Genomic DNA, 10,736 nt, shown 5'->3' on the forward strand with positions numbered 1-10,736 from the left:
AGATGACAATAGTTCGTGGGAGTAATATCACATAACACTTCTTTCACACATTGTCCTGTACTGAATTTGATCCTTGCTTGATTCGATGAAAGTTTGTTGGTAACTGGAGCTTCTCCATCAATCTTAGGCTTACAACATTGTTGTCGCTTTCGTAAACGAAGGCAACTGAACATGGGTGGGCTTCGATTAAACACCTTATTTCTCTACTTCCTTTTCCATCATCTTTATCTTTACTTCCTTTTCTTTTTCTTGAATTTCCCTGCCTTCTACAATTTATATTTCCTCTTTTCTATTCTTTCTTTTTCTATTTTCTCCTTCAGCCTATGTTGATCCTTACTGGCTTGTCTTGGTGTCATAAATTTCAACTTCATTTCATGTCCCTCATGCCTCAAATAAAGGAAACGGTCATCAAGATTGTGCGTTTTAAAATGAAGCCATGCCAATCTCAAAAGAAGATGACAAGAGTTCGTGGGAGGAATATCAGATAATACTTCTTTCACACATTGTCCCGTACTGAATTTGATCCTTGCTTAATTTGAGTGAAAGCTTGTTGGTAACTTGAGTTTCTCCACCAATCTTTGGCTTACAACAGTGTTGACGCTTTCGTAAACGAATGTAATTAAACGTGAGTGGTCTTTGATTAAAAACCTTGTTTCTCAACTACCTTTTCCATCATCTTTATCTTTTCTTCCTTTTCTTTTTCTTCAATTTCCCTTCCTTCTGCAGTTTATATTTCTTCTTTTTCTATTCTTTCTTTTTCTATTTTCTCCTGCAGCCTATGTTGATCCTTACTGGCTTGTCATGGTGTCATAATTTTCAAGTTCATTTCATGTCCCTCATGCCTCAAATAAAGGGAACGGTCATCAAGATTGAGCATTTTAAAACGAAGCCATGCCAATCTCAAAAGAAGATGACAAGAGTTTGTGGGAGCAATATCAGATAATACTTCTTGTACACATTGTCCCGTACTGAATTTGATCCTTGCTTGATTCGAGTGAATGCTTGTTGGTAACTTGAGTTTCTCCACCAATCTTTGGCTTACAACAGTGTTGTCGCTTTCGTAAACGAATGCAACTAAACATGGGTGGGCTTTGATTAAACACCTTGCTTCTCTACTACCTTTTCGATCATCTTTATCTTTTCTTCCTTTTCTTTTTCTTCAATTTCCATTCCTTCCACAGTTTATATATCTTCCTTTTCTATTCTTTCTTTTTCTATTTTCTCCTGCAGCCTATGTTGATCCTTACTGGCTTGTCTTGGTGTCATAATTTTCAAGTTCATTTCATGTCCCTCATGCCTCAAATAAAGGGAACGATCATCAAGATTGAGCGTTTTAAAATGAAGCCATGCCCATCTATAAAGAAGATAACAAGAGTTCGTGGGAGCAATATCAGATAATACTTCTTTCACACATTGTCCCGTACTTAATTTGATTCTTGCTTGATTCGAGTGAAAGCTTGTTGGTAACTTGAGTTTCTCCACCAATCTTTGGCTTACAACAGTATTGCTTTCGTAAACAAATGCAACTAAACATGGGTGGTCTTTGATTAAACACCTTGTTTCTCAACTACCTTTTCCATCATCTTTATCTTTTCTTCCTTTTCTTTTTCTTCAATTTTCGTTCCTTCTGCAGTTTATATTTCTTCTTTTTCTATTCTTTCTTTTTCTATTTTCTCCTTCAGCCTATGTTGATCCTTACTCGCTTGTCTTGGTATCATAAATTTCAACTTCATTTCATGTCCCTCATCTCTCAAATAAAGGGAACCTTTATCAAGATTGAGCGTTTTAAAATGAAGCCATGCCCATCTCAAAAGAAGATGACAAAAGTTCGTGGGAGGAATATCACATAATACTTCTTGCACACATTGTCCCGTACTGAATTTGATCCTTGCTTGATTCGAATGAAAGCTTGATGGTAACTGGAGTTTCTCCACCAATCTTTGGCTTACAACATTGTTGCTTTAGTAAACGAAAGCAACTAAACATGGGTGGTCTTTTACTAAACACCTTGTTTCTCAACTACCTTTTCCATCATACTTATCTTTTCTTCCTTTTCTTTTTCTTCAATTTCCCTTCCTTCTCCAGTTTATATTTCTTCTTTTTCTATACTTTCTTTTTCTATTTTCTCCTTCAGCCTATGTTGATCCTTACTCGCTTGTCTTGGTATCATAAATTTCAACTTCATTTCATGTCCCTCATCTCTCAAATAAAGGGAACCTTTATCAAGATTGAGCGTTTTAAAATGAAACCATGCCCATCTCAAAAGAAGATGACAAGAGTTCGTGGGAGGAATATCACATAATACTTCTTGCACACATTGTCCCGTACTGAATTTGATCCTTGCTTGATTCGAATGAAAGCTTGATGGTAACTGGAGTTTCTCCACCAATCTTTGGCTTACAACATTGTTGCTTTAGTAAACGAAAGCAACTAAACATGGGTGGTCTTTTACTAAACACCTTGTTTCTCAACTACCTTTTCCATCATACTTATCTTTTCTTCCTTTTCTTTTTCTTCAATTTCCCTTCCTTCTCCAGTTTATATTTCTTCTTTTCTATACTTTCTTTTTCTATTTTCTCCTTCAGCCTATGTTGATCCTTACTCGCTTGTCTTGGTATCATAAATTTCAACTTCATTTCATGTCCCTCATCTCTCAAATAAAGGGAACCTTTATCAAGATTGAGCGTTTTAAAATGAAACCATGCCCATCTCAAAAGAAGATGACAAGAGTTCGTGGGAGGAATATCACATAATACTTCTTGCACACATTGTCCCGTACTGAATTTGATCCTTGCTTGATTCGAATGAAATCTTGATGGTAACTGGAGTTTCTCCACCAATCTTTGGGTTACAATAGTGTTGTCGCTTTCGTAAACGAATGCAACTAAACATGGGTGGCCTTTGATTAAACACCTTGTTTCTCTACTACCTTTTCCATCATCTTTATCTTTTATTCCTTTTCTCTTTCTTCAATTTCCATTCCTTCCACAGTTTATATTTCTTCCTTTTCTATTCTTTCTTTTTCTGTTTTCTCCTTCAGCCTATGCTGATCCTTACTGCCTTGTCTTGGTGTCATAAATTTCAACTTCATTTCATGTCCCTCATCCCTCAAATAAAGGGAACCTTTATCAAGATTGAGCGTTTTAAAATGAAGTCATGCCAATCTCAAAAGAAGATGACAAGAGTTCGTGGGAGCAATATCAGATAACACTTCTTTCATACATTGTCCCGTACTGAATTTGATCCTTTCTTGATTCGAGTGAAAGCTTGTTGGTAACTTGAGTTTCTCCACCAATCTTTGGCTTACAACAGTGTTGCTTTCGTAAACGAATGCAACTAAACATGGGTGGTCTTTTACTAAACACCTTGTTTCTCAACTACCTTTTCCATCATATTTATCTTTTCTTCATTTTCTTTTTCTTCAATTTCCCTTCCTTCTGCAGTTTATATTTCTTCTTTTTCTATACTTTCTTTTTCTATTTTCTCCTTCAACCTATGTTGATCCTTACTCGCTTGTCTTGGTATCATAAATTTCAAGTTCATTTCATGTCCCTCATCTCTCAAATAAAGGGAACCTTTATCAAGATTGAGCGTTTTAAAATGAAGCCATGCCCATCTCAAAAGAAGATGACAAGAGTTCGTGGGAGGAATATCACATAATACTTCTTTCACACATAGTTTCGTACTGAATTTGATCCTTGCTTGATTGGAATGAAAGCTTGATGGTAACTGGAGTTTCTCCACCAATCTTTGACTTACAACAGTATTGTCACTTTCGTAAACGAATGCAACTAAACATGGGTGGCCTTTGATTAAACACCTTGTTTCTCTACTACCTTATCAATCATCTTTATCTTTTCTTCCTTTTCGTTTTCTTCAATTTCCCTTCCTTCCACAGTTTATATTTCTTCCTTTTCTATTCTTTCTTTTTCTATTTTCTCCTTCAGCCTATGTTAAAACGCTCAATCTTGATAAAGGTTCCCTTTATTTGAGGCATGAGTGACATGAAATGAAGTTGAAATTTAGGACACCAAGACAAGCCAGTAAGGATCAACATAGGCTGAGGGAGAAAATAGAAAAAGAAAGAATAGAAAAGGAAGAAATATAAACTGTGGAAGGAATGGAAATTGAAGAAAAAGAAAAGGAATAAAAGATAAAGATGGTGGAAAAGGTAGTAGAGAAACAAGGTGTGACAATGTGTGCAAGAAGTATTATCTGATATTGCTCCCACAAATTCACTCGAATCAAGCAATGAAAGCTTGTTGGTAACTTTAGTTTCTCCACCAATCTTTGGCTTACAACAGTGTTGTCGCTTTCGTAAACGAAAGCAACTAAACATGCGTGGCCTTTGATTAAACACCTTATACCTTTTTAAGATTATTGAATATGGTGTGAGTTGATTAAGAAAGCTAAGTGAAATCCCCACTGGATATTAAGATAGCAAGCTATCTAGATGTGAAGGTTCCTTTCACAAAGCTCAAAAGAAGAAGATGATGGATTGATTCAAAATGAAAAGGAAATGGAAAGCACATAAATCATAGAAAACCAAGAACAATTAAAGGAAGAAGAAAACATAAAATGGAGAGGGAAGAAATGGTAAAAATGTGAGAAGCACGCCACTACAAGGCTAGGCTAGAAGCCATGGCAACCTTGAAGATGAGTGGATGTGTGCCGCCACTTGCTATGCAAGATAAGGCTTAAGAGTATTCACTCCCAATGGAGGAAACTCTCACAAATGGTTGAGACACAAGAGTGTTTTTACTTTAAAATGTTCAACCCTTTTACATGTCTAGGAGCACCCCTTATATAGAAGAGTTTAGGGGCCTCTAAGCAAATAAAAGATACCTAAGGATGTCTCTACAAAAACCTAACCCTAGCTTCTAGAAACTAGGTCAAATAAGGTTACAAAAAATGAGAGACAAAAGAGCTAGCTATGGTGTGTGCAAGGCTAATTTCGTTCTAGCACAAAAGGAGACAAAGAATATGTCTCATATGTCTCCAAAAAGTGGCCAAAGTGTGCTAAAAACAAAGGAGACCAAAGGTACATAGGTACACTTGCTTCATGGCTTTTACTTTATGCTTTATGTCTTTGCTTTACTCTCTCATCCACATCATTTATGCTCCCCAATCACCATGCGCCACCTAGCATTGCTTTCTTACTCCTAATTAACCTACAAAGCAAATAAACATAGATTAGCATGTTGGCTTAAGTCAAGTCAACTATAGTCAACAAGTCAAACTTAGTCAAAGGTCAACAAGTCAACTAAAGTTGATTCAACTAAGTCAACTTAGGGAATCAAAAATAATAAACACAAATGAAAGGGATGAAGGATTAGTGAACTTCCTTTCTAAACAAGCTTAGTCTTCTTAAGCATGTGCCTCCATCCTTGGTTGGGGTCAATCCTTCATCAGAACCTTTATGAAGATTGAGCGTTTTAAAATGAAGTCATGCCAATCTGAAAAGTAGATGACAAGAGTTCGTGGGAGCAATATCAGATAATACTTCTTTCACACATAGTCCCGTACTGAATTTGATCCTTACTTGATTCGAATGAAAGCTTGATGGTAATTGGAGTTTCTCCACCAATCTTTGACTTACAACAGTATTGTCGCTTTCGTAAACGAATGCAACTAAACATGGGTGGCCTTTGATTAAACACCTTGTTTCTCTACTACCTTATCCATCATCTTTATCTTTTCTTCCTTTTCATTTTCTTCAATTTCCCTTCCTTCCACAGTTTATATTTCTTCCTTTTCTATTCTTTCTTTTTCTTCTTTCTCCTTCAGCCTATGTTAATGCTTACTGGCTTGTCTTGGTGTCATAAATTTCAACTTCATTTCATCTCCTTCATGCCTCTTATAAAGGGAACGGTCATCAAGATTGAGCATTTTAAAATGAAGCCATGCCCATCTAAAAAGAAGATGACAAGAGTTTGTGGGAGCAATATCAGATAATACTTCTTTCACACATAATCCCGTACTGAATTTGATCCTTGCTTGATTCAAATGAAAGTTTGTTGGTAACTTGAGTTTCTCCACCAATCTTTGGCTTACAACAGTGTTGTCGCTTTCGTAAACGACTGAGACTAAACATTGGTGGCCTTTGACTAGACACCTTGTTTCTCAACTACCTTTTCCATCATCTTTATCTTTTCTTCCTTTTCTTTTTCTTCAATTTCCCTTCCTTCTGCAGTTTATATTTCTTCTTTTTCTATTCTTTCTTTTTCTATTTTCTCCTTCAGCCTATGTTGATCCTTATTGGCTTGTCTTGGTGTCATAAATTTCAACTTCATTTCATGTCCCTCATCCCTCAAATAAAGGGAACCTTTATCAAGATTGAGCGTTTTAAAATGAAGCCATGCCAATCTCAAAAGAAGATGACACGAGTTCGTGGGAGCAATATCAGATAATACTTCTTGCACACATTTTCCCGTATTGAATTTGATCCTTGCTTGATTCGAGTGAATGCTTGTTGGTAACTTCAAATTCTCCACCAATCTTTGGCTTACAATAGTGTTGACGCTTTCGTAAATGAATGCAAATAAACATGGGTGGTCTTTGATTAAACACCTTCTTTCTCAACTACCTTTTCCATCATCTCTATCTTTTCTTCCTTTTCTTTTTCTACAATTTCCCTTCCTTCTGCAGTTTATATTTCTTCTTTTTCTATTCTTTATTTTTCTATTTTCTCCTGCAGCCTATGTTGATCCTTACTGGCTTGTCTTTGTGTCATATGTGAAACCCCTTAAAATCTAAAACTACCTTTCTCACTCTCAAAAACCATCAGAAAACACCACTCTCATTCTTCCTTTCTGCTTCCAAGTTCTTTCCTCTGTTTTCACCAATCACTCAGTTCCCTCACCAGTTCCTTAATCTTGTGATCAGATTTTGGAGGATCAGACTCAACTGGACCCTCTGGAGCTCCAACCCTCAGCTCCCACCTTCCTCGGTAGGTTCCAATTCTCCGTTTTGGTCCAATTTCCACTAGAGTTCATCTGCTCATCCCTGAATTCGAAATTAATTATAAGTTTCAATCTTTTCTATGTCTTGCTACTGAATCTCTAGGTTAAATTGACATCTCTGCCACCTTGGTGCCTTTTTCAAACTCCACCAAACTCAACCTTAGCAAAAGAGGTAAGGGAAGCTAACCTTCGATCAATTTTCGAGTAATTAGACTTCTTGTGTGTTTGGATAAGACGATCCTTAGTTTAATTCTCCTTTATGAACTGTTATTGGTGTGCAATTGGATTGTGGTGTGAATTTCGTAACCTTGCATGTGAAGAACAGTGCAGAAAACCTGATAATTTCGCCTAGGCGAGTGGCTCTCGCCTACGCGAAATTATCAGGAGGTTGCCTCTGGGTGTTGCGCGAGATCTCGCTTAGGCGAGCTGGGGTCGCCTGAGCGAGACATCTTCTCGTCTAGGCGAACCAGCCTGGCCTGAGCGAGAACTTGCTCTGGCATTCGAGTTGCCCACTGTAACGAGTCTCGCCCAAGCGAGGGTAGTTCGCCTAAGCGAGACTACTTCCTAGCCTAGGCGAGATTCGCTAGCTTAGGCGAGTTCCACTGCAGGTTATACTTCCTTCTCTGTTTCGAATGAATGATGGTTGTATTAATATAAAAGAAATGATGTTTACTTTTAATATTTTGGATGATGATGAGATGTAGTATCTGTATATAATGGTATGAGGAAAGTTGATAAAATGAGAATTGTGAAGAGATGAGATGAACTAGGATTTCATGGGAATTCCTAGGAAAAGTACATAGTGTGTGTAAACATTTAAGGACTCAGTTTCGGTTAGCATCCTGACGCTCCAATAATCCATTGAGACTCATGTAGAGTGTGATGGGTTATGTCGTGAGGAGTAGCAGGAGGTCCTAGTCTATGGACCCGATCAGTCATAGACGCGAAGGGGACTTACCTTGGGAGTGGTTGGGTGATAACCCCTTGAGCCTAAACTCTGCAGAGTTTAGGAACCTTCACAGGTGCAAGCTACCAAGAGCTCCAATTTGTTTACATAATCCGGATATTGAGTTAGAGTTGGGTACTTGTGCGTCTTGAAATAGTGAATCGCTTTCAATCTATGATGTGTGTAAAATTGTTTGTATTATATTTATGAAAATTCACCTCTTACTATATAAATTGTTAGCTTACCCTCCTTACCTGTCATGTTTGCCCTTGAACTTCTTCTTTTGCTATGATCACTTGCGACTTGGTGTGAGCAGAGAAGAATTTAGGTGAAGGAACTCCTCCTTTGGACCGGACCTGATCTGTGACTCCTGATGTTCCCTTACTTTTAATCGGTGTTGCTAGAGAAAGCATTTTGGAATGTATAACGTTTATTCTCCCTAAGTTTGTTTTAGAAAATAGTACAATAGTTATCACAGGTTCTTTTGGGATGACTGTATTATACTCTTGAATGGCTTTTCTGACTATCTGCTTACTTTATCATAATATGATATTTTGTTTAGTAGTTTAACAGACTATTAAATGGGATGTTACATTTTTGGTATCAGAGCAGTGGTTCCTTTAGGATCTGTAGGTGTGAGCTTGCCTAGTTTCTGTTGTGTGTTTCTCAGTGTTGTGTCTTGGTTGTGGTATCTATTAGAAAGACTAATGATTCCTTCTTTGTGTGGTCAGATAGAGAACTATGGCACCTAGACCTCCTCCTCCTCATATTCCGAATCCTGATAATCCTCACTTGGTGGGAGCGATTGAGGCTATGATCGCAGTCTTGCAGCAACAAAATGCCAATATGATGAATCAGCAGAATCTAGCCTTGCAACAAATGGAGTCTGCTAGGCTAGCAGTAGAGGCAACACAACAGAGACACTTAGAGGCTTTACATCAATTGGGGGAAAACCGTTCAGCAGCTGGCTCCTCCCAAGCTCCACCACCCCGGGTACAAGAATGGAGTTTGGAGGATTTCTTACAGCATCATCCATCCCGCTTCGATGGCAAGACTAGCCCGGATGAAGCCGACCAGTGGATGCGAGACATGGAACGGATTTATGATGCTAAGCGGTGTCCTACAGAAAACAGATTGGCTTATACTGAGTACCTTCTTGCTGGAGAAGCCGTTCATTGGTGGTCTAGCATGAAGATGATGTTGGAGGATAGTCAGGACCCCATCTCTTGGGAGTTGTTTAAGAAGAAATTCTATGCTGAATATTTCCCAGATAGTGTGAGATATGCCAAGGAGGTTGAGTTCCTACAACTGATGCAAGGGAACATGTCGGTATTTGAATATGCTGAGAAATTTAAACATCTAGGCAGATTTCATACCTTGAAGATGGCTGAAGACTGGCAATGCAGAAAGTTTGAAAATGGGTTGAGGGGAGATCTCAAACTCATGGTGGCCCCACTCTCGATTAAAGAATTTTCGGCCTTGGTGGAGAAGGCACGAGTGATGGAGAAGCTTAAGGCTGAGGTTGAAGCACAACAGCGACCCCAACAGAAGGTGGGAGGATCATCAGTGTCCATGAGCAGACATGAGGACAGGGGGAAACCATACTCCAGGCCTCAGCCTCAGGGGCCTAGGAGGCCTACTCACCAGCCTCAGCAGTTTCAGCCCCATAGGGCACAGTGCTTTCTTTGTGGAGGACCCCATATGAAGAATGCTTGCCCTCGGATCTCTAGCAGGAGGACGTGCCACGGTTGTGGCAAGGAGGGTCATTTCATCAGGGATTGTCCTATCAACAGGAATGCATCGCTGAGACCTTCATCACAGTCTCAGCCGCAGCAGTCCAGGGGAGGTGTGAGACCTCAGGCAGCCGGTCGAGTACAGAGGCGGTCAGATCAGGTAACCTTATCATTGGATCATGCATGATTGCTGCTAGGAGTTTATGTGTTCTGTATGATTCAGGAGCTACGCACTCCTTCGTGTCGGAGTCTAAAGTGCTTGAGTTGGGTCTTCCGGTGAGGGAGCTCCAGTTTGACCTGGTAGTATCCACGCCTGCTTCTGCGATAGTCAGGACCTCGACCTTGTGCACGAGGTGTTTGATAGAAGTTGAGGGCGCAAATACAGAGTGAATCTTATTTGTCTATGATATTGCTGTCGTTAGGCGATCAAATTACCACTACTTTAGCAACTTCAGTATTGCCAGTTTGTAGTGAAGAAAATAGTTAGGGTTAAGATAACCCTGAGTCGTCTCACAACGAATACGGAATTGATCTCAAATATTTGATTCTCAAAAATGCAATTTAAAACTAGCAACTATAAAAATAGGGAGGTTTTGATATGCAAAGAAAATGACACGGAAGATTGTAAACACAGTAATAGTAAATAGGTCAATTCCACTGCTTTTTCTAAATAAGATTCTTCATTGGTTATCTAGAGATTATTGTTAAATTAATTATTGTTGTTGATTTACAAATAAATCAATGTAAAGACTCAATTCATTTGTTGGCATCCTCACTTTTAATCAAAGTACAGTCTCAATTAAAAGTGAGAATTATTAGATTGTCCATAGTAAATTCAATCAAAGTACAGTCTCAATTAATTTTACTATGCCTAATCATGTCTATTCCTTTGTTTCTTTACCAAATAGAAAACTTAATTAATCAAAGTAAAGTCTTGACTAATTTTAGTTAAAGTAATTACCTCTAATCAAATTAAAGTCTTAATTATTGGCAAAAACTTATTTAATCAAATGAAAGTTTCTAAACAAAATCAAAGTAAAGTCTCAATTTAATTTAAAAACCTTTTAACTCATATGATTAGCATGAATGTAGATT

The 10,736-nt window shown here is 38.2% G+C and overlaps 1 protein-coding gene across 1 annotated transcript; it reads left to right on the plus strand.

The window, feature by feature from the left end:
- Positions 1–8,649: 8,649 nt before the first annotated feature.
- Positions 8,650–10,031, plus strand: LOC114171655. The gene is made up of 2 exons (XM_028056538.1): positions 8,650–9,754; positions 9,865–10,031. Exons 1-2 carry the CDS (start codon positions 8,650–8,652, stop codon positions 10,029–10,031), a joined length of 1,272 nt encoding a protein of 423 aa, XP_027912339.1.
- The last annotated feature ends 705 nt before the right edge of the window (positions 10,032–10,736 follow it).

This window comes from Vigna unguiculata, unplaced genomic scaffold (assembly GCF_004118075.2).
Source record: "Vigna unguiculata cultivar IT97K-499-35 unplaced genomic scaffold, ASM411807v1 contig_312, whole genome shotgun sequence".
In the NCBI taxonomy this organism is placed as follows: Eukaryota; Viridiplantae; Streptophyta; class Magnoliopsida; order Fabales; family Fabaceae; genus Vigna; species Vigna unguiculata.